Source organism: Sapajus apella, unplaced genomic scaffold, assembly GCF_009761245.1.
Source record: "Sapajus apella isolate SASKATOON/1434 unplaced genomic scaffold, GSC_monkey_1.0 scaffold21, whole genome shotgun sequence".
NCBI lineage: Eukaryota > Metazoa > Chordata > Mammalia > Primates > Cebidae > Sapajus > Sapajus apella.
The window spans coordinates 2,366,948-2,394,390 of record NW_022436961.1 but is presented as its reverse complement, the minus strand read 5'-3'; the positions used below and the strand labels follow the sequence as shown (position 1 = coordinate 2,394,390).

At 55.6% G+C, this 27,443-nt stretch overlaps 2 protein-coding genes and 1 long non-coding RNA gene across 15 annotated transcripts in view; 1 reads left to right on the top strand and 2 right to left on the bottom strand.

Annotated features, from left to right (window-relative positions):
• The first annotated feature begins 362 nt into the window (after window positions 1-362).
• On the top strand, window positions 363-2,096 carry LOC116558278. Its single transcript, XR_004271931.1, has 3 exons — window positions 363-1,234; window positions 1,601-1,664; window positions 2,003-2,096. It is a non-coding gene; the product is annotated as an uncharacterized LOC116558278 (long non-coding RNA).
• Window positions 1,231-7,320, bottom strand: NKX6-3 (NK6 homeobox 3). The gene is made up of 3 exons (XM_032288103.1): window positions 6,408-7,320; window positions 4,357-4,526; window positions 1,231-2,741 (listed from the first exon to the last, which is right to left on the bottom strand). The coding sequence occupies exons 1-3, from the start codon at window positions 6,787-6,789 to the stop codon at window positions 2,502-2,504; spliced, it is 792 nt and encodes a 263-aa protein (XP_032143994.1). The 5' UTR covers window positions 6,790-7,320; the 3' UTR covers window positions 1,231-2,501.
• A 2,142-nt stretch (window positions 7,321-9,462) lies between these two features.
• The window catches only part of ANK1 (ankyrin 1), a 243,700-nt gene continuing 225,719 nt past the window's right edge, over window positions 9,463-27,443 (bottom strand). For 6 of the 13 annotated variants that reach the window (XM_032288089.1, XM_032288096.1, XM_032288090.1 and 3 more), the window contains 5 exons: window positions 24,997-25,255; window positions 20,331-20,414; window positions 17,862-18,002; window positions 17,485-17,619; window positions 9,463-11,978 (listed from right to left, as the gene is read on the bottom strand). In XM_032288089.1, the coding sequence (XP_032143980.1) occupies window positions 17,521-17,619; window positions 17,862-18,002; window positions 20,331-20,414; window positions 24,997-25,255 (583 nt within the window). In that variant the 3' untranslated portion in view covers window positions 9,463-11,978; window positions 17,485-17,520. Of the gene's footprint in view, window positions 11,979-17,484; window positions 17,620-17,861; window positions 18,003-20,330; window positions 20,415-21,447; window positions 22,024-24,996; window positions 25,256-27,443 lie in introns of those variants that run through there. The other 7 variants (XM_032288092.1, XM_032288099.1, XM_032288101.1 and 4 more) reach the window with 7 other exon arrangements.

The window sequence follows — 27,443 nt, the reverse complement described above, 5'->3', positions numbered from 1 at the left end:
CTTGAATCAGACATGCAGGAATTATAGCTACAATAGAGCACTTATGATTACAGCATGCTTCAGAGAAAGATAAGTAAACAGTTTTTATGTCACCGGCATCTTCCCCCATGCCTGCTTGGTGGCTTCGCACCGGGGCTATGTGACAGCCTTTTCCTGCCTGCAGCACTTGGTGACCTGCAGGCATCCCAGAACCACGGACACTTTTCATCTTTGAAGCCTGTGCTGAATTCTAGGGTCCTCTCCTGCTGCAGCCACTGTCGGGCCCGCTCAGGACACCCGTGCAGTGCAGGGCCACACAGAGATTGTGCTCCATTCCCTTCTTTTCTCCCTTCCCTTCTTTTCTCCTTTCCACTTTACAAGTCGGGAGATGGACACCTGAGTGTCGGCATCTTCACAGACAGAGGGCTGGAGTTTACACACATCCTGCGTTTTCTGGTCATGTTCCCCACTGTCCTCCGGGTTCACCAAGGGTCATAGGAAAGGTGGGTGCCCCACTTTCTGAGATGCTCAGGGTCTTCCTCCACCCTCATCCCCTCTCGGGCTGGCTCCAGGCCCAGGTTCACCTGCCCTGGGGGTCCAAGACTGGGCGATGGGCTTCTTGGGAGAGCAAAGGGGTCAAGCCTAGTTGCTAGCAGCATAGATGGTTGAAGCTGGAAGGGCCTTAGACTACTTCTAGACTCTCACTGGACAGAAAAGGCTTCGAAGGGTGCCCCTCGCAACCCAAGGAAGTGGCTGAAAGGGCCTTGGGATCTACTCTGGGGTTGCCTCTCCCCACTTCTGTGACTTGGTATGGGACTCTGAGCTTCAGTTTTCTCCTCCATGCACTGAAGATGATGCCTACTGCCTAGTTTTCTTGTGGGGTCAGTGAGATAATCCAGGCATTCTACAGGGGAGAAATTAGGAGGTGTTCTGTTAGTTAGCTCTTCTAATCTCTCCCACCTTATTTTTCTTATGAGCCCATTCTCCACACAGACCATTTTCCCCAGTAGGCTATACATTTCTGGAGATCAGGGACCCCATGAAATTCGTCTTGGGTTTCTCAGCACCTGGGGACAGTGTCTGGCATCTGCCAGCAAGGTTTCAAATAACCTGTGTTGTGCAACCTGTCAGAGCACGAATGTTCCCGGAAGACTAGACAACAGCCCTCGGGGAAGGCCCCACAGCTGGCAAGTCTGGGACCTCAACAGTTTCCTGCCGTTCATCCCATTCGCAGAAGCACAGGAGCCGTAAGGAGGTTTGTGGACTTTCAGTTTTAGTGTTTATTTTTTGAAAGCCAGTGAGGATGGGCAAGTGCTTGGTCCCTTCTGGGCTGCATTCCAGCCCCCACCCACCTCCCCCAGCCCACCCCCCACCTGCCAGCAGCACAGATCCTCCTGGGTGAAAAACACCACCCTGTTGGCCAGCATCCCTGTCAGCCACCAGCTCCAGTGCCAGGCAGCAAGGTTATTTGAAGAAAGGAAGGGCCGTGGTTTCCAGCAGGCTGTGGTTCAGCCCCTCCCTGGCATCCTTTACCCAGCGGGAGGGGATTTCCTTCTCCCTTCCCGCCTTGTTGGAAGGGTTATGCTCCCCTGTCCTTCTCAGCCTTTCTTTTCCTCCCCAGGTGGAGTGCTCCCTCTCTCCCGGTGGGCCTGTCCTTCCTTCTGTCAGCACCAAGTGATGTCCAGGTAGGTGGTCCTTGGGTACAACATCCCCGCCTCGCCTCTCCCTGCACCCGCCCTTTTTCCCGGCCATCAGGGATTTCCTGTGTCTTCCGGTCTTAGAGGTATTGGACCTCAGGGTAAATCGGAGAAAGGAGGCCAGGGGGGATTTCCGAAGCTTAGGGGCCATCATCCTGGAGCGCCAGGGGGGTTTATTTTTCGCTGGGATGTCCCACTTCCCCTCCTGGAGGCAGATTTCCTGCAGCCCGGGTTAGGTGCTCAGCTCTGGGCCCTCCAGTGGGACCCTTCCTGCGCACAGGTCTGAGGAGTGCACCAGGACACTCAAGTCGTCTTTTCTTCTGCAGCCAGCTGCTGGCTTGGGAACAAAGACCCTGGTCTTCTGATTTCCCAGCCAGCTGCCTCCCTCCCTGGGAAGGGTCCCCCACCCACAGTTGGATCACAGTGGCCTGTCTGGGACCCCGTAGCCAGTTTCCTGGCTGCAGAGCCTGGTCATTTTAGTCCTCGTGCACTTGAGAATCTGCAGAACTGGCAGGCGAGGCCGCGGAGGAGCGGCCAGGGTTTCCAGGTCTCAGGAGTGCTGTTCTCCTTCCTGGCCTCCTCCTCCCTCAGCTGGGATGACCGTCCCCTTTCCCTCCTTTTCCTCCTCCTCCCCCGCCTCCCCTCCTCCTCTTCTGCCTCCTCCCCTGCACCTGCCGCTCCTCCTCCACCTCCTTCACGCGCCCCTCATTGAAGACTCAGTCCCTGCGCCACCAGCGGAGCGGCGTGGGGAAGGGGAGGGGAAGGCAGGCTCCTCGGCGTCCCCCCGCGGGCTGCAGCCGGGACCCCGGGCCTGGACGGCGGGCGTCAGACGCTGTGCGCTCCCAGGCTGAGCACCGAGAAGGCGGCGCGGTGCTTGCGCAGCAGCAGGCGGATCTTCTCGTCATCTGAGTCGGGGTCCAGTGGCTTATTGTATTCGTCGTCCTCGTTCTCCGAGGGTGCGCGGTCCCCGCCTGCGCCCGCGCCGCCCGGGGCCCGGGGCGTGGAGGACGAGGGCTCCAGGGCGCTCTTCTTCCGCCACTTGGTCCTACGGTTCTGGAACCACACCTGGGACGAGAAAGACGCCGAGGGTCACTGGCACAGCGCGCACCGGGCGCGAGAACAGCTCTCCTGCTTTTACAGCCAAACGAATGGCTCAACAACGGAGTGGCTGTCACATTCACGTTTCTGTTGGGGAAGGACAATAAAGTTTAAAAACGTGAGCGTAGCAGCCCTTCAGCTCGCCGCAGCCCTCCCCTCCACCCCACCCCGTGTCGCCACCGCCGCCGCCGCCTCCTCTTCCTCCTCCTCCTCCTCCTCCTCCTTCTGGGCACTCGTGGAAGATGCGGCGTGTGGGGTGGAAGGCTTAGCCCTGGTGGCATCGGAAGGTGCTTATGAGCTGTCCCTCCTCTGGGTTTCATAGACCCTCACCCAACTTCATAAATAATTGTTACCCTAATTAGAAAAGTAACATAGGTCCATTGCCTGGGGTAGTTGAAGAGTGCAGGAAGGAAGCAGAAAGATGCAGGAGGGTCCGCCTCTGCCCCCCCAGCTCTCGCCCCACTGCAGTTGGTGAGGGCTGATGAGGAGGGTGCAGAAGTTGGGAGCTTGGGGAGGCTCCAGGGCCCTGAGCAAAAACCAGAACCCAGTGCCAGCTGCCCCTGCTGCATCCTTAGCCTGATTGCAGAGTCACTGAGCCAGCAGTCCCCGAAGTTCCGAGCTTTCTTGAGCTTCGGTGCCCCCCCAATGAAAGTCCCAAGAGACATCTATCATCAAAGCGGGGAAAGTTGCCTCCAGACACTGAAGCAGTAGAAACAGGTTTCCCCGGGTCTATTTAGGGGACACTTGGGGCCCCAGAGGCTGGAGTGGGAGAGCCTGGGCTCACCCTCCCAGCCATGGCTCCAGGCCCTGATAGCCCATCCGATCCTGCTCAGCAGGAGGAGGCATTTTCTTCTTAAAGATAGGGGCTGGGCAAGGTGGCTCATGCCTGTAATCCCAGCACTTTGGGAGGCTGAGGTGGGTGGATCATGAGGTCAGGAGTTCAAGACCAGCCTGGCCAAGATGGTGAAACCCCATCTCTACTAAAAATACAAAAATTAGTGTGGTACAATGGCAGGCGCCTATAAACCCAAATACTGGGGAGGCTGAGGCAGAAGAAGTGCTTGAACCCGGGCGGCAGAGGTTGCAGTGAGCCGAGATCGCACCACTGCCCTCCAACCTAGGTGACAGAATGAGAGAGACCCCGTCTCAAAAAAAAACAACAAAACAAAGATTGGTAAACTGAGGTCAGCTCCTTTTGCTGGCTGGAGCATCAAGCCTGAATCTGGGCCACGGGCTGCCAACAGTGTTTGGAATTTTCGGCCAAATAGCAGGCGAGAGGGAAAGCCTGAGGTTGGCGTTCCCCACATCTGGGGTTGAACCCCAACTCTGCCAGCTCTCCCAGCCAGGAGACCCTGATCTTCATCTGTGAAATGGATAATAATACCAACCCCGCCCCCCGCCCCGGATTGCTGAGAGGGTGAAATGAGAATGGGGCTCAGTGGGTGACGGCCTTTTCCTGGCTATGGTGTATTACACAGGGTCTAGGGTTAGGCAGACACCAGGACAGCCGCCCTCTGGAAAGCTGCATTGCGTGGCCACCTCTCTCCAGCACCGGGGATGGGCTCCTCCCACACAGACTCACCTTGACCTGTGACTCGGTCATGCCCAGTGAGTATGCCAGCCTCGCCCTCTCGGGGCCAGCCAAGTACTTGGTCTGCTCAAAGGTTTTCTCCAGGGCAAAGATCTGGTGCCCCGTGAAGGTGGGCCGGGTGTGCTTCTTCTTGTGGATGCTGTCACTCAAGGGGTCTGGGGCTGGCGGGGGGAAGGAGGTGTGGGGTTAGTAGGATAAGTGGAGACCCTGCAGCTAGGCACGGCCCACATGGCACCAGCCCTGCCCTTCCTCTCCCTCCCACAGAGGTTGCCAGGACACCAAGATTCCTTTCCCCTGACCAGCATTCTTGATATTGGAGAACAGTGACTGTGACCTCTGCCCTGCCTGGCTGAGCAGGGCTCCTAGAGGGCAGCTGCCCTGGGGTAAGGAGACTTAGGGTCAGCAGAGCCTCATGCTTCTCTGTCTAAAGTTCTCAATACTGATGCTGCCTTCCCCTGAGAGGCAACAGGACTTCCCTCTCTGTCCCAGGGATGTCCCTCTCTGTCCCAGAGATGTCCTCCTATAATTAGGGACCAGGGCCTATGAATTCCCCCCACCCCCTGGCTTCGCCAACTTCCTTGCTCTTGAGACCCAACTTCCCAGGTCTCCAGGAAGCCAGGGAGGGGTGAACTTCAAGCCCCAAGCTGCCACTTCTCCATGTCACCAGGCCTGGAAGTCATGTGGCTTCAACTACCCTGGAGAGCCTGGCATGGAGGCCAGAGACCCTGACCCCCAGCCTGGCCAGGGCAGCCGGCTCGGGAAGGAGCTGTGGGCAGTGGGCTCAGGGGAGGCAGAATTCCCACGTGTCAGGCCTCGTTCTCTGCTGTCTGACGGCTCAAGTTACAGGTGAGGAAACTGAGGCACAGAGAGGAAGAACCCTCCTGAGAGATCATCTTCAAGCCTCTGCCTTTGCCTTCATTATCCACTGACTTTCTTGGCTATGTCCCTGTGTGTGTACCTGCATTCCGTACTGAAGAGGGGGCGTGGGGGGTGCGGAGTGGGGAGGGGGAGATGGAGGGATGAGAGAGCTAGCTGGAGACTTAAAGCACCCCCAAAGCCAAGCCTAAAACAGCTTCCAAGAGAGGGGGCTTCACCTTCCGGGCACAGTAATGGGTGACAGGCAGTGTGACCGGCTAGGCAGGGTAGCAAATCAGGGGACAGGTGCGCTTTTGGGGTTTCCTTGGTTGACCTCAAGCTCCTATTGGAGTGGGGGAGCCCAGAGATCAGACAGAAGTGGAGGCCCCTGCCTGACATGGGCAGGGTTTTGGTGGCACAGGGAAGATTCCAAAGACTCTCACCTCCCTGCCTCCCAGCCGAGCCTGCCCTACCTGGACATGCCCTGCCACCTCCTCCAGTCACCCTGACCAACATCACGGGCCCACCCTCGGAACAGTTCTGAGAACCTTGGCTGAGGGGTGGGTGGGCTGAGAAGAGGTCCCCCCGCTTCCCGGCAGCCAGGGCCAAGTTCAGCTGGGCTGGCAGCAGCTCCCAGAGGCTGGCCACTTGATGCGGCTGCTGTTGCCAGAAACCCAAGGATGTGGTGGGCATAGCCCCCTGGCTCAAAGGCTGGACCCAGATGGGGCCAGGGTGCGTCCTGTACCCCTGAGCAATGCCGGGGCTCTCTGAAAAGGTGAGCTGGGACATTTTCCTTACGGGGGTGGCATTTGCCTGCTTTGGTGGAGAAGTAGTGGCATGGGTCTTGGGCTGCAGAAGTGAGCTGGGCTGCCTGCTGGACCCCGGGCAGGGCAGGTGTGGGCTGCGGAGCCTTCTCTAGGTCTGGAACTGCCACAGGCCCTAGGAGGGCAGCTGAGGTGGCAGCAGGTGACAGGGGTGGCTCAGACACCTGTGTCTCAGCACTGTTGGGTGGGAAGGAGGAGAGGGTGGAACTCAGCCTGCACTGAGCTGAGGCCATGAGTCCTGGGGTTAATGGCGGCTAGCGGAGAGGGCAGGGAGCAGGGCTCCTGGGAGGAGGCCCCTCCTGGTCCTCTCCTCCCTGGGGCCTGGTGGGTCCGGGAGGGTGGCTGGGGAGACCCCATACTCACTGTTGCTGCACTGCCGCCCGCCTCGCCAGTCCTGGCCCGTGTCGGCCCAGCAGTTCCGGTTCCGGGTGGGGTACTCGTTCCCGGCCTTGGAAAAATTCCCCACCTGGGGGCTGTAGTAGACTCCCTGGGAGCCGAGCCCCCCAAAGCCTGCCACGTGGGGGTAGCCGGAGAGGAGGCTGCTGTTCGGCGCAGCCACCGGCCTGCTCAGGATGTCCGTGATCCCGTGGGGGGTCCCGGCGGCCAGCTGGGGGCCCAGCCCCGGGGGGCTGAGTTTGTAGAAGGAGTTCTGCACCGAGTACTGGCACATGGGGGCCTTCATCTCTGGAAACTGAGCCAGCGGTGTGTTGTTCAGCAGGAATGTCCCCTGCAGGTTGGACTCCATGATCTCCTGGTCAGGACAGGGAAGGCTTCTCCAGGCCCCTAAAACCCAAGAGCGCACGCTCTGGCCCCAGATCTCATGGCAGGCCTGGAGGGGCAGGACCGGCTCCGAGCCCCTGACTGCCTCCCACCTAAGGCATCGACCTGGCCCTGGCCCAGGCACCCGCACCGGGTCAGCTGCTCAGAAGTCAGGTGCTCAGGGCAGGTGGGAGGCCTCCCCAGGACTCCTGGCCTCTCTCCTTGCCCTGGCTGGACAGGGAGGCCCCCTACGCCTCAGCTCAGACCCCCTTTCTGCCTCTGAGTCGGGGGACCCTCCATGAGAAGTTTTAAGTTCAGAGAAGGAACATTTCCCTGATAAAGATACGGCCCATTAGAATACAGGCCTGAGACTGGCTGAGCCGCTGGAGCTGCGCCGCCATTGGTCGGGGCGCACACGGGCCTCACATTGGCTTTTCCTAGACAAATTGCACTTTGAAAGATTGACTGTAAAGTCAGCCAGGGTGTGTGTGTGTGTATGTGTGTGCGTGTGTGTATGTGTGTGCGTGTGTATGTGTGTGAGAGAGAGACAGAGAATTAGCTCCAGAAGCCCTGCTCATCGCCGGAGGGTCCACCTGCTCCCCCCAGGTCTAGCATCTAGGAAAAGGTGGGTGTCTGGGAGCCTCTGGAGACTTCCAAGGCAGCTGGAAGTCACTGCAGCTGCTCCCCTGGAGGAGAGGAGGCTGGGCTCAGAGGCCACTGTCCGGAGCTGCGCCGGCCCCTTTATGTGCAGATGTCCAAGCTCCACAGGAGAATGCAGCCTCTTCCTTTTCTTCCCGCTGCTGGGATGGGGTAAGTGGCGAGGCTGAGTGGCATTGCTTTCTGGGGGATGCAAGTCCCTGTGGCTGGCTTGAGAGCCTAAGGTGGGAGCCCGCTAGGCAGAGGGCTGGATGGGGCGTGGGCAGCCAACAATGCTGGGGTGTGTGTCCTCCAGCTGCCAGAGGCTGAAGAGGAGGGCTGCCCTGCATGTGTGTTCTTGCCTCCACCTCTGTTCGGCCTTCCCTGACCTCCCTATCAGAATCTCTTCCTCATCCGTGCCTCTGCTGGACCAATGGCCACGCTCTGTCTGGCATGGTGCCCAGGTTTGAAATCCCTGATGGCTGAGAGGGTGGTGCAGCCCAGTGCCGGGCACTCGGTTGGTGATCAGTTAGTAGCTGATGCGTGAAACTGGTCTGAACCACAGAGCACGCATCTGCTTTTTTTTTTTTCTCGAATAAATTTTTACAATGTACAAGGCTCTATTGGGGCAACTCTCATTTTGCAAACATGGAAACCAAGGTATAGAGGAGTCGGAGCCCACATTTCAGGTGCATGGGTGATTTCTGGACCAGGCAGCATTCCTTCCTGCAGTTTTTCTCTAACAATGGAAACTAGCCTGCCACTGGCCTGAACGCGTAAAATTCAAGGAAAGATTGAGACTGCCAGACAGATAGACTTCTCCTCTCTCTGCCTGGTGGCCCCGGAACCGTTCCTGACCAAGCATGGGCTCTACAGGGCTTGTCACCACCCAGAGGCCGCCCTGGCAGCTGGGAAACGAGGCACGCTGCTTCGCTGAGCTGCTCCTGGGTTCCCAGGCTGTCTTGGCTTCCAGTGGGGAGCAGAGGACCCAGGGCTCAGTGCAGGCTTCCTTCTCATGCTGAAGTTGACCCTCTGTGGCATAGGGATTTAGGTTATACAAGAAAGACCTCAGAAAGGATGTGGAATGATTCTCTACAAATTTGGTTTAAAGAGAAAAGAGCTGCGTCTTCGTTTGAGATGGCTTTGCCACCAGGCTGTGTGCCACAGCCATCTGGTAAACCTGGTTTTGGTTCCTGGTGTTGCCACCCAATCCCACCCAGGCAACTATGATTCTCAAATTGCGCTTTAAAAAGCTCCCTGGGTACTGCAGATGACCTGCCACGGTTGCCCACTGGCCTGGACGGCGTTTCCCATTCCAGGAGAGAGGCTTGGAGTGGGGTGGGGCTGGGGTGCTCCAGCGGCCTTGGGACTGTGACTCTGTCACCCCCTCATGATGGGAATGTATGTGGCAGGAAAGCCGCAGCCAATTATTTGATTCTTAATTAATGCCAAGCCTGACAAAGGCATTGGTGTCTGGCACCCCCAGGATGAGAAACTGAAGAGACTTTAGCAACCATTTAATCCATTCTCCCATTAGACAGATAAGAAAACTGAGGCCAGCTTGGCGACCAGCCTTTCAGGAAGTGTTAGCAACTAGTTAGGAATAGGGCAATTTTTTTCCCTGCAGCAAGAGCAAGTTCTTGAACTTTGAATGGCATTGAGTACTGGGACTAGATGCCTTCCTAGGGAGCGCTGGGGGTCCCCTCAGTGCATGCCAGCTGGGGGCCTGGCCAAGGACCCTGGTGGGTTGTGGTGTCCCCTCCCAGACTCCCAGCTTCTCCCCATCTCATGGGAACCATTAGGTGGCACTGAAATCTGCTCTGCCACCTCTCGGGAGGCAGCTCCCCAGTGGGTGGTCCTGATTAAGGGTTGTCCAGGCTTCCGGAAGGACTGGGCATTGACCGGCTCACTGGTGCTCGAGGCCCACCCATAGACTCCTTCGTATCCCAACCCAGGCTTTGCACTGGCCCCAGCACCCCTAAACCCCCAAAAGACGAGTGGGAAGGAGAGATGGAGCCCCGTGCCATTAGTCCATTTCTTTATTAATTTTGACATTGGTTCGGCTGGTGTAGGGAGAATGGTCTATACATCAGAGTGGGGTGGGGGATTCTCTCCCATAACAGAGCATGTGGGAGAGTCAAGAAAAGATCCATTTTCATAACAATTAAAAAAATCAAGGTAATTTCAAAACTTCTAAAAAGCGTCTAATGTGCAGACTGCAGCATTCTCTAGGCATCGTGTGGAGACCCCAAACTCCTCCCTAACAGCTCTTACAGCAGCCGGAGCGCGCAGCCATGCCAGCCGGAGCAGAGGTGCCAAAGCGGAGCCTGGAGCCGCGGGGTAGGGGGGCGCGGGGCGCTAAGGGGGCTACTGGGTAGGCTGCAGCGGCGACCTGGGAGAGGAAGGTGCAGGATCGAGGCGGGGGAGGCGAGCCCTGCGCCCAGCTTCCTTGGGCTGTCACCTAATCGGTCCCAGCCGCGCCGCGCGGCCTCCATGGTTGGGGGATCGGGGGCGCCTTGCACCCTGGAGGCCGAGCCGGGGTGGCCTCTGGCGGCAGCGGCGGCTCCCGGGCTCGCCTGGTAGCTCCTCCGACGCAGCCTCGGGGAAACTGAGGCCCGGAGCTAGAGCTTCCTCTCCCTGCCCGCCCCTCTAAGGAAGCAAAAGCAGCCCCGCCCCCTGCCGGCAAGACACCTCGTCTGCCCCGGGGCCCACTAGGCCTGGGGAGCACCGGGGCGAACTCGGGGGTGCAGGGACCCTCTCCGCTCACAGGCCCCGCGGCCAGGGGCCCTCTGACGTGGAGGGGGCTTCTGTGCTACTTGGAAGTTTTAAGTGTGTCCCCAGGACACCCCCGCAGAGTGGCGGGGCGGACGGGGCCGGGCCGTCCACACCGCCGCTCCCGGGGCGAGAGGAGCCAGCTGTCTCTCTTCTGGCCTGGGGGGCGCCCGCCGCGAGGGCGGGGCCGGGATTGTGCTGATTCGGGCCTCCCTGGGCCGGAGGCTGTAGTGGAACTTAAGGCTCCTCCCTGATGGCACCGAGGCGAGGAACTGCCAGCTGTCTGTCTCCTTCCTACCCTGACCCAGAGCCTGGCTCCTGCCTCTGGGCGTCCAGGCTCTCCGCCTCCGCCCCCGCCCCTGCTCCCACTGGCCACATGGTCCGGGAGCACCCCTGGCTTGCCTCTCCAAGAGGCCACAGGGGCTGGGCAGAGGGGAGGCACCGAGGCTGTCCTGCCTCAGGCCTGGCACCTGCACCCAGGGTCCCCAGCCTGCGGGCTGTCTGGACTTAGAGCACCAAGTTCACTCTGGAAGACCTTGGGTGGTCCTGACTTCTGAGACCTGGCAAGTACATTCACTAGCCCTACTCCCTTGCTTCCTCTTTCACTGAAAGACAGGCGTAGCTCCTTCTTCTGCCGCTGCAGAAGTCCTCAGGAGCTGCGCTGTCAGGCTCTGTACGTACTGCTAAATGTTTCTATTGATTTGCATAGTATTTATTGTTTTTCATATACACAAGGCTGATTACTGTACAGTTTACACTTTGAACACAGACTATGATATAGTGCTTGAAGATATAGAAAACCTCTTCTCTATGGACGTGCTGGTGCAATCCTGGGTCAGCCACCGGCCCATCCCCAGCTGAGAGGAGACCCTTTCAGATGGGGCCCTGACTCCCTTTGAGCCCTATGGCTAAGCCTGGGGGTCCTCGCCTCGGATTCTTAAGTCCCTAACACAAGGAACCCCGAATGCACTCTCAAGGTAATGATTTTCCATTGGAAGATAATTCGTACTGAAATTGGCAGAGAGAGAAAAAGACAACATAAAAAATTCCAGTTTATCCACAGCAGAGTCTGTACAGCTTCGGATGTCACAGTAAAATCTGTGTGTAGAGTCAGTGGAGGCGAGTGGTGTGTGTGTGTGTGTGTGTGCGCGTGAGCGCACACACGTCCTGAATGTCATGTAAAGCGATCTGGGAGGAGCCTCGCCAGGGAGTGGAGGGGGTGTCACAAGTGGAAGGGAGGTGTGTGGGTTGGGGAGGGTGGGCAGACAAGGGCATCGCTTAAGATTAAGGTGCTAAACTGATTTCATGCCTAGTTTTCTTTTTTTTTCTTTTAGGAAGCCCACATGGATTTCTGACAGATGAGGTTGGAAAAAAGTACCCTGTATGTAGTCAAAATTAAAACAATTAAAAAAAAACACCTCCAAAACCAAAACCCATCCCCAGTCACAAAAAGCCCTCATTCACTTTCGCGTTCGCACGCTCTCCCACGCTTGTTTTCTATCCCTCTCTCTCCCCGCTTCTCGCTGCTTTTGTGTCCTGATTCCGACAGATCAGCTGTCATTGCTAGAGGCAGGATTGAAGCCCAGAGGTCATGCGTCTACAGTCAGTCGTTCATGCGAAGAGGGGACTAGCGGGAGTCCCTTACAGAGGTCATGCCGTCAGCCCAGAGGAACGTGTGCACCGCTGCGGTGGCCCTCAGGTCCAGCTCTCCTCCAGTGTGCATGGCAGAGTGTGTGGGATTCAGGGGTTGGGTGTCGAGGTGTGATCCTGGGAGACACAAAGAGAGAAGGAGTCACTTAGAATGCAAAGATGCAACGTCCCACAAAAACTCTATACACAGTTTTGTGCTGGCAGCTCAGGCCGGATCTGACTCAGGAAAAGCAGTTTCCCCAGGCAAGGCGAGGTGCTGAGGGCGTCGCACTTGCAAGCCTGGCCTCCTGAGATACCACCCTCCTTCTCTGGCTCCCTGTGCAGAGGCTGTTCCTCAGAGCTGCCACCCAGGCCTCATGAATTCCTTCTGAGTGCGCACACTCCAGGATGCCTCTGTGTGGGCGAAGGAGAGCACTGTGCTCTTTGCGAGGAGCAAAGGCCCCCATGCCTACGTGGTCACCTGGGGAGACATCCTCCCAAGCAGATCTTTGTACTTAGGAAGGACCATTTGTCACGAGCCAGGACTTGTGCCAAGAAGGGGCTAGGTGAGGCCTTCACTGTCTCAGTTCAGCTCTGACAGCATGCACTGATGTCTGCCATGTGCCAGCCTTGGGGACCCAGGGATGGAGCGGACATGCTCCCTGGCCTTGGGAGCTCATGGCTTCAGGGGTGACACCTCCCCTTCAGCTGTGGTCCACAGTTCTTCCTGACAGGTGCCTCTGGCTGCTCTCCCCAGGCCCCTCAGAAGGCCAGAGATCTCTGAAAAACAGATGCATCCTCCTCTCCTCCTTCTGTATTGAGTCTTAGGCTAGAAAACAGCAGCTTCGTTGGAGGATTCCTCAGCCTGGGATTCACAGTGAGAAACTTCTCCTGCCCCCATGGGGCCTCCAGCCTCCAACCTGGGGTGAAAACTCCATATTTTCAGGACCAGCCACTCAACTTGTATCTGCAGGGGCCCTGGGATGCTGGGGAAAGGAGGATGCATCAATAAGGAGAAGGTGACAGTCTTCTGGGAGAAGTGACACAGGGAGGTAGGAGCTCATTTGGAGGTGGAGCCGTCCCCCAGAATGGAGCTGTCTTTGGCCCTCCAGGTGGAGGGGCGGGGGAGGAGTGTTGGAAGGAAGCAGGGAGAATTCAGCTCCGGAGTGGTTCCCCAGGGATGGGAGAGTGGTGCTGGGTTCCTTGCCAGGGGCTGCTGTAGAACTGTAAAACCGGGAAGCGATGCTGCAGTGGTGGACAGCCCTGTCACCATAGAGGGAAGACGTTTTCATCACTGCTGGGCCAGCACATAGCCCACCGGCACCGCCTGACTGTCTCCTCTAAGCTTGTGCACGAGCTCTGCCCCCTGTTCTCTGCCTTCGGTCATAGTTCTCCCAGCAAGGCTGCCTTCCTCTCCTTTCTGCAGACGCTCTGCCTGCCGCCCTCAACACCTCCACCCCACAAAACCTTCCTGATCGCCTCGACCTCTCTCCACTCTGGAAGCTCTCCCTTCCCGTGGCTGCCTTTTCTGTTTGGGAGATCGCGGAGTCGAGTGGGTAAGAGCATGAACTCTGGAGCCAGACCACCTGGGTTCAAGTTCCGTGCTGCCTGACCTCAGTCAAGTGCCTTACCTGCTCTGTGACTCAGTTTTCTCTGCTGTAAAATGAGGGCAGTAACAGGATGAACCCGTTAGAGAGGTGTGATGTTTAAAAAAGCTACGACATGTAGGTGCTTAGCATTGTATGAATGTGAACAATTACTGGGCTCTGGAAATGTAACCATCTCTGTCTGTCTGTGCTTTTTACTGTCTGCATATTTCCCTGGCTGGATTAGAAATACTGAGGGCAGGAGCAGCCTCCCGGAGCTCTCCACCGTGCCTGCCCCAAGGGGAAGCACTCTTCAAATAAAAGGCCATCATGGAATGTGGGGCGTGGGAAAGCCAGGCTAGGATCTCCCGCCCACTTTGCTGCCCAGGCACTGAGCAGAAAAGAAAATTCAAGCCTCAGAGATGACACTGTCATGGCTGCCCATTTCATCCCTTGGTAAACTGAGACTCTGGAGGTGCTCCAGCAGGAGCAGGGGTGGGATGAGGACCCAGGCCACCTCACTCTACCCAGGATTCCTCCATGGTTCTGGGCTTCTTCTGCGTCCCTCACCTTTCAAACCCTTAGAAAACAGCCTCTTCCTTTCTTTATTTTTATTTCATTTAGAGACAGTCTTGACCTGTTGCCCAGGCTGGAGTGCAGTGGTGCGATCCTAGCTCACTGCAGCCTGGAACTCCTGGGCTCAAGCGACCCTCCCACCTCAGCTTCCCAAGTAGCTAGAACTACAGGTATGTGCCACCATGTTCAGATAATTTTTAAAATTTTTTTGTAGAGACAGGGTCCTACCACATTGCCCAGGCTCATCTCAAGCGATCCTCCTGCCTCAGCCTCCCAAAGCACTGGGATTACAGGCATAGGTCACTATGGCTGGCCCTAGACAGCTCTTTCACAGACATAGGCTCAGCAACCATCATAACCATCCTACAAGGGAAACATTGGCACTGTTGCTATTTTATGGCAAAGGAACCTGAGGCTGAGGGAGGTCACTTGGCTTGCTCCGAGTCACACTACAAACAAGACCTGCAATTGTTTGGGCCCCAGAGCATACATGTTCTTATTCACTCTTCACATCAGCGTTCAGTTACCGTATTATTTCTAAACCGTTTTCTTGACAAGTAGCACATCCAGAAGGGACTATTTTCATCCTCCCTTGAGGAGACTGAAGCTCAGGGCAGTTAAATGACTTGTTTAAAGCCATACAACCTGGAAGCAGGAGGAGGAGGCCTTGATTCTAGATGCACAAGCTCCAGTTTTCACTCTCTGAAATAAATACAGCCCATTCTTGTCATTTGCAATAGTTCTGTTTTATAAATTAATCGCTATTTGAGGCCTAGCGCGGTGGCTCATGCCTGTAATCCCAGAACTCTGGGGGGCTCAGGGCGGGTCACTTGAGGTGAGGAGTTGGAGACCAGCCTGGCCAACATATGAAACACCATCTCTTCTAAAATACAAAAAGTAGCTAAGGGTGGTGGCACATGCCTGTAATCCCAGCTACTGTATTCAGGAGGTTGAGGCAGGAGAATCGCTTGAACCCAGGAGATGGAGGTTGCAGTGAGCCAAGATCGTGCTACTGCACTCCAGCCTGGGTGACAGAGCAAGACTCCCTCTCAAAATATAAATAAATACATACATACAAAAACAAAATGTCACTGTGAACACGGAATTAGCAAATACTGAACCACTGTTCCTAAGGGAAATACAAGGCTAGGCTCTCGCATGCCTCTGGCCATAATATTTTGGTCAACTGATGAACACGTAACTGTCTTATGTGCGTTTCTGCTTCAAGACACCTTATGTAATATATAGTAGGGTTGACTTGTGCACACTGACCTCACCCCACGGGCACTCTAACTCATCCCTGAGCGGAGTTATCTGAGGTATACTCTCCCCTTAAGGAACATCACAGCCTTCTTGCACTTAATGCCAGGCAGTACTCAGCACTGCTCTCAGGGGCCATTCTAAACAATGAAACCCAAAATTCAAAAACATGGCACTACCCAGATCGCAAGGAGGACACTTATTTACAGTACGAAGCCAGGAGGCAGAGTATGGCCTTGTTCATCCTCAGCTGGGATTGCACTGGTCGGGCAACAAACTTTTTGCCCCGTGTACCTGTCCGTGATGAGCAAAAGCCCGGTGAGTGTCGGCTTTGGAGCTACAGATAAATGGTAGTGAGTAGGCGAATTCGAAAATGCAGAATCCGTGAATGATGAGGATCAGCTGTACATGCTTGTGGGGGGTGGGAGGTGGTCAATGAGAAAGACTTTGGGCCCTCAACCGTCTTCTCTGTAGCCTTTGCCTGGTTGGAAGGGTAGGGCATTTCATGCTATCCCCTAACCCTCTGGGACCTCAACAGGAGCTTTTTTCTGCCTCCCCCTTGCCACTGCTCCTACCCCCATCACACTTGTCCCCGTGCCTGTAACTGACAGAGGGCTCAGTGCTGACCTGGAGCCAGGCTGCTCCATGCTTCTGACAACCAAATTCATGTGGTCTGGTCCTTAATCACCCGGCAGGGGGGGCTTCAGCCATGTTGCAGATCATTTACAGCACATTAAAACAAAAACAAGGCTCCCGCCTTCCCCCTGTTCAGGAGCATCCGTAGAACCTAAGCCAAACAGAAATTTAAAGCCACAGCCGCCCCCACTACCATAAGTCAGAAGAGGGTACTTTTCCTTTCCCTTTGCTGCTTTTAAACATTATTTGCACCTTTGGGTTCCTTCCAGGACACGACTGCAGCTGCTCAGTCTTCTAAACCAGCAGCCTAGTAGGACCCCTGGCAGTGTGGGGGTTAACACGGTGACCTCCTTAAGCTGCTGAGGTGTCAGGTCTAATTTTATCCTATAACTGGATCTGCCAGTCCTCTTTTTTGCCCAAGTGCTGAGATATATCGGGAAGCCCAGAGTCAGCACTTCTGGTGGCTCGAGAGGCAGCGGGCCCTGATTTTTCCGAATGCAGAAAGCCAGAGCCTCCTTGCTGCTCTGCCCCAGAGTCAGGCCCTGGGGTGTGAATGGTAACACCTGGGTAGCGCTGCACCGGGGCCACCGTGCCCCCTCGCCTCCTGCTGACTCCCACCCCGAGGTATCCTGTACTGAGCTGCCCCGAGCTGGGCAGCATGAAGGGCCTCGGGGCAGCTCAGTACAGGATGCCCCAGGGAGGATGGAGATCAGAGCCGGCCGCTGAAGCCCCCAGCACCGCATGCCCCCGCTGGAGACCATTGCGCAGCGTCTTCACGGCCCTCCCTCAAGGCACGGCACAGCATGGCACGCAACACACGCTCCTGCTCCATAGCCACACTACCCCATGCTCACACACATGCACCAGGGCCCAGGCCCCAGCCCTGACGGTCTCCTGACTTACAGAAAGCATGTCGTCCACCCCCTGCGCCTGTCAGCTCAACCCTTTCCTAGAAAGCAAGGGAGCAACGTGTTTCACAAAACACCCAGGAGAAGCTCAGCCTTGGCCTGGTCAGGACTGTAGCTGGGCTCCAGGTTCAAGATACTGTCCGGTCCTCAGTCTTGAGCCCAGACAGACTCTCCTGTTCTCTCCAGTGCCCTGTCCATCGCCCTCCAGACCCCCACGGCTTGCTTTCCAAGATAATATTACCACTTAGATTTAGACAGTGCTTCTACTCTTCAAAGAGTATTTTTTCCTTCCTTTCATTCTCCTCTCTCTCTCTCTTTTTCTCTCTCTCTCATCCAGGCTGGTCTCAAACTCCTGGCCTCAGGCAATCCTTTTGCCTCCACCTCGAAAAGTGCTGGGATTGCAGACATGACCCACTGTGCCCAGCCCAAAAAACATTCTTACAAAACCGTGCAGTCCCTGAGAAGTGCGTATTACTAACTCTGCTTCCTTGATGAGGAAGCGGGGGCTCAGAGCCATGTTAGTAGGGCTGAGAAGTGAGAATCTCTGCTTCGAGACACGGCAACAAGTAGTTTGTCCCACGTCATGCTGGGGTGGTCGGGAGGGGATGGGGTGAGAAGGGGAGCAGCCACTCCACCAAAGACCAGGCCATGCAGAAGGGATGAGAAGGGTGGTGTTACCTCCCGAGAGGCTACTCCAAGGAGAGCGGCTCAGGGTCACTGTTTCCCCCTTTTCAGGCTGGCCCGCTTCACTATCTGTGCCCCCTTCCTGCCCTCTATCAGGTCCGGCTGTAGGCCACTCCCTCTCAGCTCCACCTGGAGACAGCAGCAGAGACAGAAAGCAGGACAGATCGCACAGATGGGCAGAACACAGGTAGATTGAAAGGAGGCCACATGGAGGCAGCAGACACACTGCCCACCGGGGAGAGGGGAGACTGGAGGGAGAGCTCGTCAAGAGGTGAGTGGAGGGAGGTGTGGCGCAGATGGGCCCGCGAGACGGGCAGAGCGAGGCAGCAGTGACGGCGCTGGGTCTCCCGGGGCCACGGGCGCCTCAGTACCTTAGCGTGTTTCATAAAGGAATCAACATCAACCTCCAGCTCACTGGGATCCTCCAGGGGCCCCTCGACAATCACCTCCTCGTACTCCTGGGCGGCTTCAGCGCTGGACGTGTCTATCTGCCGAACCACTTTTCGAATGACCTAGGAAAGGAAGGGAAGGAGGAAAGGGCTGGTCAGACTGGGCTTGGGGGCTCAAGTCTATAATCCCAGCACTTTGGGAGGCTGATGGGCAGATCACCTGAGGTCAGGAGTTCGGGACCAGCCTGGCCAACATGGTGAAACCCCATCTCTACCAAAAATACAAAAATTATCTGGGCGTGGTGGCGGGCACCTGTAATCCCAGCTACTGGGGAGGCTGTGGCAGGAGAATCGCTTGAACCTGGCGGGTGGAGGTGGCAGTGAGCTGAGATCACACCACTGCACTTCAGCCTGGGCAACAGAGCAAGATTCTGTGTCAAAAAAAAAGAAAAAAAGAAAGGGCTTGTCAAGCCCTCAATATGAAGCTTCAGAAGAGCAGGTCCCAGGAATGAACTCCGAGGGGGAGGGAGCCTTTGTCCTAGGAGCCCCCCCTTGAGAGGCCAAGAAGAGGGACAGCCTTTGCCCCATCGCTCTATGGAAAACCTTAACCTGGACAGCCCTGAAGGGGCCTTGGCAGTGTCATTTCATGACCAAGGTGTGACTGGATGTGACCTCCCGCTCGAGCCCACAGTCTTCTGTTTCACTTCTTGGTATGGACAGGAGTTTGTGCTCTTTCCCATTCTACTCCCATGCCCCTAAGGGCAGAGGGCATCTATTTTTCACCCACCCATTCCTGTGTTCACCTGTCCAAATATTCAAACCCTTTACTCTGTACGTGCCATGTGCTCTGAGTGGGAGATGAAACATCAGTGAGACGCAGTCCTTGCCTGCAAGCAGCTCACGGTGCAGGAGGAAAGACAGATGCCCAAGGAGCCTTGCTCCGGGTGGTGCAAGCTGCGCCCCAGCAGGGGCACATTCGAGATCCTGCCCCGGCTCCTCCTCTTTACAGCAGGGGCACATTCGAGATCCTGCCCCGGCTCCTCCTCTTTACAGCAGGGGCACATTCGAGATCCTGCCCCAGCTCCTCCTCTTTTTTACCCATAGCTAGCACCGTGCCCCACACGTGACAGGCAGGGTCATGGCTGCTGAATTAACATCTGCTGCCAATTCGATGCATTTCCACTTCCTTTTAATGAATTAATTATCATGACAGGGTCTCAGTCTATCACCCAGGTTGGAGTGCAGTGGTTCAATCATAGCTTATGCAGCCTTGAACTGCTGGGTTTAAGTCATCCTCCTGCCTCAGCCTCCTGAGTAGCTGGGACTGCAGGCATGCACTACCATGCCTGGCTAATTTTTTTGTATGTGTATATATATGTGTGTGTGTATGAGTATACATATATGTATATACATATATGTGTGTGTACATATATATGTGTGTGTATATACATATGTATACGTACACACATATGTATATGCATATACATGTATGTGTCTATATACACATGTATGTGTCTATATGCACATATAACACATATATGTGTGTGTTATAGATATGTATACATATATAACACACATATATATGGGTCATGCCATATTGTATGTGTATATGTGTATATATATAACACACACATATATATGTGTATACATATATGCACACACATACACACACACATATATACACATACATATATATAACACACACACATATTTCTTACCAAAATTTTTTTTAGAGCTGGGGTCTTGCCATATTGTATGTGTATATGCATATGTGTGTGTGTGTGTGTGTGTGTGTGTGTGTATACATATATATATCTCTCTCTTTAAAAATTTTTTTTAGAGCTGGGGTCTTGCCATATTGTATGTGTATATGTATATGTGTGTGTATGTGTGTGTGTGTGTGTGTGTGTGTGTGTGTGTGTATGTATATACATATCAATATATATCTCTTTAAACTTTTTTTTAGAGCTGGGGTCTTGCCATATTGTCCAGGGTCATCTAAATGCCTGCGCTTAAGTGATCCTCCTGCCTTGGCCTCCCAAAATGCTGGGACCACAGGTGTGAGCCACCACACCCGACCCACATCCTTGTTATTTGAGGAGGTTCGTAGTAGGCCAGGGATGGTCAAACTGCTCGTTTAACAGCTGTTTTCAGGTTAGGCATCATGGGACTAGGTCTGGGATGTTTCTTGGGGGCAGCTCTTCTGGAAGGGAGCAGCTGGAGCTATTCAGGTTGACTCAGACAACACGGTTGTGCGGACACCGTGTCTGAACTTCAGTTGACCAAAGCTCCCAGATCCTGGGCCCTCCATCCCTCCTGTTCTGCGGCGGTGGCCAGCTCGGCTATGCTCACGGGCTCTCAGGGCAGTGGGAGAAGCTGCAGGCTTCCACCACCTTTTAGCTTCTGGCCCACCTACCTCTCCCCAGCACAGAGGGAACGCTCTGCACCCACCTTCTTGGTGACAATGTTGCCCTGCTCATCCGTGAATTGCTCCTCTGTCACTTGCTCCCCTGGAATATTCTGAAGCTCATTCCCCTAGAATTAGAGAAAGGGAGAATATGCGAGATTGGTGAGTGGGAGTCGTGGAAAAAGAGGAAATGAAACAGCAGCAGCCAAAATAGCCACAGCCCAATAACTCCCCCAGCAGGAAACCCCGGCTCAGCACGCAGAGAAACAGGAGCCACGCCAGGGCTCCCAGGGCGTGGGCGGAACCCCTGAAGGTCCCGGTGCCTGAAGACGAACAGCCCAAGCTCACAACTGTGCACTCGGCCCTCACAATGCCCCCTGGGAATTGGCAAGATGGGGGCGATTATGCAAGTCTGATGGAGGAGGCCCTGAGAGAGGAAGTGAGGCACCTGTGTCCTATTTTTATAGCACTTTGCAGTACAGAAACGCCCTTGCACAGGCAGCATCATCCAGAATGTGACTTGCCCAAAACTCCAGAGCCAGGTGGTGACAGAAACAGGATCATCCGGGCGCAATCCCATGGTGGCTCACACCTGCAATCTCAGCACTTAGGGAGGCTGAGGCTGGAGGGTGGCTTGAACTGAGTTCAAGACCAACCCGGGCAACATAGTGAGCCCTTGTCTCTACAAAAGAAATTTAAAACTAGCCAGGCCTGGTGGTGCGTGCCTGTAGTCACAGCTACTCAGAAGGCTGAGGTGGGAGGATCACCTGAGCCCAGGAATTTAAGGTTACAGTGAGCCATGACCCTGCCACTGCACTCCTGCCTGGACTAAAGGGCAAGACTTCATCTCCAAAAAGAAAAGAAAAGAAAAGAAGAGAAAAGAGAAGAGAAGAGAAAAGAGAAAGAAGAAAGAAACACAGTCACAGGACGAGAGCAGCCTCCGAGTCCCAGAGCTGAGTGTTTAGTGTCTCTGCCACACCGCGCTGGGTGCTGGAGGGTGGATTCTGGTGGGCACTGCCACACTCTGGCTCCCAGGGCAGAACTTGATCCCTGGGGGCCTCCTGGTCCTTTTCGTCCAGCGTCTCCCAACTCTGGGTCCAGAGCTCCCCACAGCAGCGGCACCCGCACCGCCAGCCCCGCTGGCTTGCTGCCAGCGGTTACCTTCAGGAAGACCCGCCGCCGGACCACCCTGGTGGAGATGGTCTCCTCGTCGTCACTGAGCCCTTCGCTCTCCCCCAGCTCCTTGTCCAGCTCCTGGTGGATGTGCTTCAGCACGAAGCACAGTGAGCCCCTGACAATGTGCATCACATTCTGACAGCTGACCAGGAAGAAGCTCAGCAGCACCAGCGTGACCAGGAGCTGGGTGACGAAAGTCCACATCCTCGCCTCCTCACCAGCCTGGCCCTCGGGGGACCAGTGCAGCCAGGGGCCCGGCCGCCGTGGGGGGCCCGCCACTCATTCTCCACTGGGACGCCTGAGTTCCCCTTCTCTGTCTCTCTGGTTTGCTCTCTTGGTCTCTTACTGTTTCTCTCTCTCTGGGCAGGACACCCAATGCCCCTCTCGGCTGGAGCAGCCCGGCCCAAGTGCCCTTCTGCCCAACAGCCAGGCTCTGCCCTGAGTGGCCCGGGTGACGTCGGGCTCCTATAATTTTAGCTCCCGAACCAGCTGCCGGAGCTGTCCAACCGGGCTAGAAGGAAGCTGGCAGGTGCCTGTGTCCTGAGCACTGAAAGCACAAGTGAAAGTCACTGTGTAAGTGACACCCACTGCTGCCTTGCCCCGCCCCACCTGCCCTGCCCTGCCCAGAGAGCTGGAAGTAGGGGCTTGGCCTCTGGCCTATCCTGCCTGCCCATCCCCATGGGAACTAGAGAGAGTTTTGCCCAGGGAAAATTTCTCAGTCAGGGACTCGAGAAGGTAATTCAGTCTGGGAAAGCAGTCACTTGTGTGTCCCTGGGCAGCTACCGCAGTGATCCCAATGATGTTCCCAGCACATCACATGGTATGAGACCAGCTAATACACTGGATAGTTAAGGGTCTGTTTCAAAAATAGCCCCAAAAGGGTGAGTGATGGGCTTGCGCCCAGCACAGGTGGTGGGGCCACCTGGAAGCCGGTCTGTAATTCCCGCCAGCCCGCAGGCCCTTGCACCCTTCCTTTAAGGGGCACAGCCTCCTGAAACTGAAGTGTGGAGCTCCTGTGTCTATTTAAGGCCTGTCCTTAAGGGCTCTTCCCGGGTGAGGCTATCAATGCCCACAGCAGGAACCATATGCATTCAACTTGCATTTACAGAGCTGATTCATAAATGCAGCCACAGCAGCTGCGGATGGGAAAAAATTCACTTTCTAGATCAGCCTATTCCTTTCTGAGTGGCAGTGCAGCATGGCAGAAAGAACACAGCTCTGGGACACAGCAGACTGACCCCGCAACTCACCCACTGTGGGGTCTTGGGAAGGCTGGATACCTTCTCTGTGCCTCAGTTTCCTCATCTGTGAAGCAGGGGTTAAAGTACTCTCCCCACCCCTTCTCAAGGCTGCTGGGACAATCATCAGCTTATGAATGCTACTGCTATGAATAACAATGGCAGACGCTTGTGGTAGTTCATGGTTCTATGTGGATTTCACGTTAATTCAGTGACACCTTACCACAATCCTAACTACGCAGGTTCTATCATCTTCCCGTTTTACACAAAGGAAACAGAAGCAACGTATTCTGCCTAGGTAGAAGAGTAAGTAAACGGAGGAGTCAGATTCCAAATGCCTCTCACTCCACAATCCTGCTCATTTCAAAAGAAGCATGGGGAAAAGTATGTGCAAAGAAGCCAGGCCTGGCGAAGCATCTGGTTTTGGCCCAGTCAAAGAGTCCAAATTCAGGTGTTTCCTCCTAAGTCCTCAGAGAAGTCAGCTGGGTCACAGTCATCTCAGCTACCCCCCAAATCCCGAGTTACACGCAATCTCTCTATCTCCCTGTCACTGTTTTCAGGGGTCCAGTGGAAATGCTAAGTGGGTGCTTTGCAAACCATCATCACCTTCAAGGGCCTCCTTATCAGCCCTGGGGGCCAGTGAGCTGAGCACTAGCAGCCTCCCGCCAGGCCCTCCCATCGGTGTCTCCGGTTCGGGGCTGGGCGTGCTGGCCTTGCACGTGCAGGCTGGATGTAAGGATGTGGGGCTTTGGAACTGAGGGATCTGTACTCTCCTGGTCCCTGACATCAGTCCACTGCATGACCCTGGAGAAAGCCCCTCCTCTGGTCCGCAGTGCCCTTATTTATAGTTGGGGGAGTTGTATATGTGATCTGGAAGGTCCTCCGGATGAGGCCCTGGGGCTGTCATGCCTGCTGCCTGGTCTCCTGGGTCTACTTCTCCTTGCCAAGGGCTGAGTGCACAGGGGCAGTGGGAAAAGTGCTCTAGGCATCTTTCTCTTTCCCCAGGGATTCAGGAGAAGAGACCCAGTTAAGATCACGTGTGCTCTGGGAACAGGAGAACTGGGCGCCCAGGAGGGCCTGATGGAAGACAGCATGGGCCGCCTGCAGTGAGAAATGCACATAGCCGCCGGCCCCGCCAGGGGCACATACTTGGCAGGGGAGCGTTCTAAATAAAACCTGACTGAATTCCTAGCAGCTCCATGGCCAGCGGCTTAGGGCCTTCCTTCCAGAGCCACCCTAGTCCTGGAGTCCTTGAAGGTGCACTGCGAAGGCTAAGGTTCAGGCAGGAAGAGGGAGAAGGAAAGAAAGCGGGGAAGCAGAGGAGACGGGGAAGCACCGTGCCTGGATGAGGTGTGAAAAGAGAGACATAGAGAGCGTTGTTGGTGTCCACGCTAAACACGCACACGCACAGAACAGCGGTGCATGTTTTAAAAGAACACAGATGGAAAAGATACCTATTCACACGATGGCTAGGATGTGCTTCCCAATAATATGTCAGTGGGAGAAAGTGGGGGGTGCAGATGAAACAAGACTGGCCACAAGTGGGTTATTATGGAACCTGGGAATGAGAAAGGGGATCGAATCGCACACAATAAAGTTTGTCAAACTCAAAGGGAGTCCGAGGAAGCGGAAGAAAGGAGGGAGGGCCGAGAGAGGGAGATGCCGGAGAAATCAGGAGCCGAGAGGAGGGTTCTCTGTATCCCAGGGCCCCTCTTCCACTTGGTGACTGCCATCCAGAGGCCACCTGAACAGCCACAGAATTCCAGAGCCAAGGAAATTTGGCGACATTCCGATCACTCCCTCTTTAACAAAGGGGGCCTGAGGTGCTGGGACGAGAGCGGCTTGGGCATGTGCACAGGCCACGGAAGGATGAGAGTAAGCCCCATGCCTGGTGCTTGGCTCCTTAGCCCTTCCTAAAACACAACAGAACAAGAAAGCCAACACAAGCCACAACTCTGAAGTCAGCCAGACCTAGCTCAGGGCCCACTTCTGAAACTGCGGCTTAGAGCAAGTTGCTCAGCCACTCTGATCAGCAGCTGCCCAGCAAGTACAGACGCCTTAGCAGGCATCCAGAAAGCAGAAAGGTGGGACATGCCCTTGGATCTTGACTTCTAGAGAAAGAGAAGCACCACCGCAAGTGTTAAAGGAAGGAGATGTGCTTAGCTCAAGGCTTGAGTGCATGAGAGGCAGCCGGGAGCCCCGGCCCCTTCTGATGCTGGGAACAAACAGCGGCTCGCAGCGCCCCTCGGGCTCTCACCCGCACCACCCAGGCGAAGAAGCTCTCAACCTCCCGCACCTGCTCTCCGTGGGCTTGCTGCCTCCGGTCCCTGTCGGCCTGCGAGCTCTCGGCCTTGGGCTGCTGTGTCCGCATGTGCTTGCTCACCGACACCAGGACCTTCTCGTACTCCTGAGACCCGCTGGGCTCCAGCCCTTTGGCCGTGGTGCTTGTTCTCTGGAATGAGTGTGGGCCTTGTGTGACCTCCTCTCGCCAGGAACCTTGTGCAGCATCTTGCAGGTATGAGACAATGGAGCCGTCTGCATCCCAGTCCTGCAGTCTGGGGTCCAGAAGAGGCAGCAGATGGCCGGCCAGGGAGAGAGAAAGGACACCTGGTCACCCATTGGTCTCATTCCTTTTAGGCACTCTCCCCCTCCGGAGCTGTGGCTCATCAAAGACACAGACCATCCTCCCATCCCTCCAAATGTCAGGAGCACGTGAGCACATCCCCACCTGACTGCTGCGGCTCAGAGGGGCACACGTGGCCCCTCTCATGCTGTCCAGGTGGAGAAGCCACTGGTCCCTCCCTGTGGGTGAAGGGCTCTCCCCTGGGGCTCCCAGGGCACTCAGCTCGCCCTGATGGTCCAAGCACTGGGACCCCCATACTCTCATCCCATGTCCTTGAGCTCTGCCACCACCCCGTTCTGCTCTCCAGGCCCTTCCCACTCGGCAGTCCTCATCTGATAAGGTGGTCACTCTCTCCCTCTCCAGACATATTCTCCCGTGGCTCCTGGAAGGCACTGGCCTGGCGCCCGCCCCCCACTTCCTTTCTGGCCAGTCTTCCTCTGTGTCCTCTGCTGGTTCCTCCTAACTTTCCTGACTTCTGAACCTCGGAGCACCCAGGGGTTCAGTTCTCAGACCTCACCACTATCCACATCCGCTTTCTAAGCAAGCTCATTCATTCCATGCCCCCAAATACTATCTCTATGCCCAGAGTGCCTGGATGTGTGTCTCCAGCTCAGCTCTTCTCCTCGAACTACAGATGCGTGCACTCCGCTGCCTCCTCCACATCTCTACTTTGCTGTTGTTATTTTCTGAGACAGGGCTTCACTGTCACCCAGTCTGGAGTGCAGTGGTGCAATCACGGCTCAGGGCAGCTCCACACTCCTGGGCTCAAGCAATCCTCCCGCCTCAGCCACTTGATTAGCTGGGACTGCAGGCGCACACCACCACATCCAGCTATTTAAAAAATTTTGTAACGATGTGGTTTGGCTCACATGTCTACTTTGGATCTCTACTGGGCATCTCTGGGACAGCGCAATCCAATCCACACTCAGGATCTCCCCCAAAGCACGTCCACCCCATCCCACTGCCATCGATGGTATCTTCATCCTCACAGCGGGCAGGTCAAGGACACCACTGCCCTCCTTGACCCCTCTCTTCCTCTCTTACCCCAAGTTGTATTTGTCAGCAGATGCTTCTGAAATATGTCCTCCACCCACCGAGCTCTCAGCACGGCCACCGCTGCCGTCCCAGCCCGCAAGCTCACAGCCCTTTCCTCCCGAAGCACCTCCTGTTTCTCCGCCGGGGCACACCAGTCTCCTCTCAAGGCAGGTGAGCTTACCCTGCTCGCCCTCCCCTCCCCAGCTGCATGGGCTTGGTCAACTCTGTAAGGGCACGTGCCAAGCATGGTCTCCTTCGAGGGGCTAGGCCTTCTGTGGGGCATCCTCCCTGAGATGTCTAACAGTCGCCCTCAATTTTCTGAGGTCTCTCAGCTGGCACTCATGCAGGCCTCCCCGGCCGCCCATCTGCAATTCCAGCCGGCCTCCTCTCCACATACACACCTTCCCTGCTTGACTTTCCTTGTTAGCACTTATTATCTACAATTTCTGTTTTAATGACTTCTAATTTGACTCACTTTATGTTGTTTCTTGTTAGTTTCCCTGCTAGAACCATGCTTCTTGCAGGTAGAGATTTTTTTGTTTCATTCAATGCCAGCACCCAGGCACTCTTTATAGGTGCCTGGCACACAGTAGGCACTCAATAAATATTGCTGAGTGAGGGGATGAAATTCATCTGTCCCCACTAGAAGGCTGACCAAGGTCACAGCACCAGGAAATAATACAATAGACCTAGAGCCCGGGCCTTCCTGTCCCGTTAGCAACCCTGCTGTGTCAGCGTGCAGCCCCCCGAGGGTGCTCAATAAATGCCTGATGAAGGAACGGCCATCCCGGGAAGGCGCCTCTCTTCAGGGAAGGCCACTATTTCACTTTAAACTGGCCTAAGCTCCATCAGATCTGTTCAATCCTCCCCATGAACCCAAGGATTTGTTTAGGAAACAAATGAAGTCTTCTCTGTCTCAACTTCCAACCTACTTCCTTTTCCCTTCTGTTGGGTATTGGGGCCACACTGCACAGATCCAACGGGAAGGCCCCAGTAGCCTGGGCCTCAGCGTGGGACTGAGGGGCCACGCAGGCAGGGAGAGGACATGAGAACAGCTTTCCTTGATCTGGCCAGTCCTGAGCTCC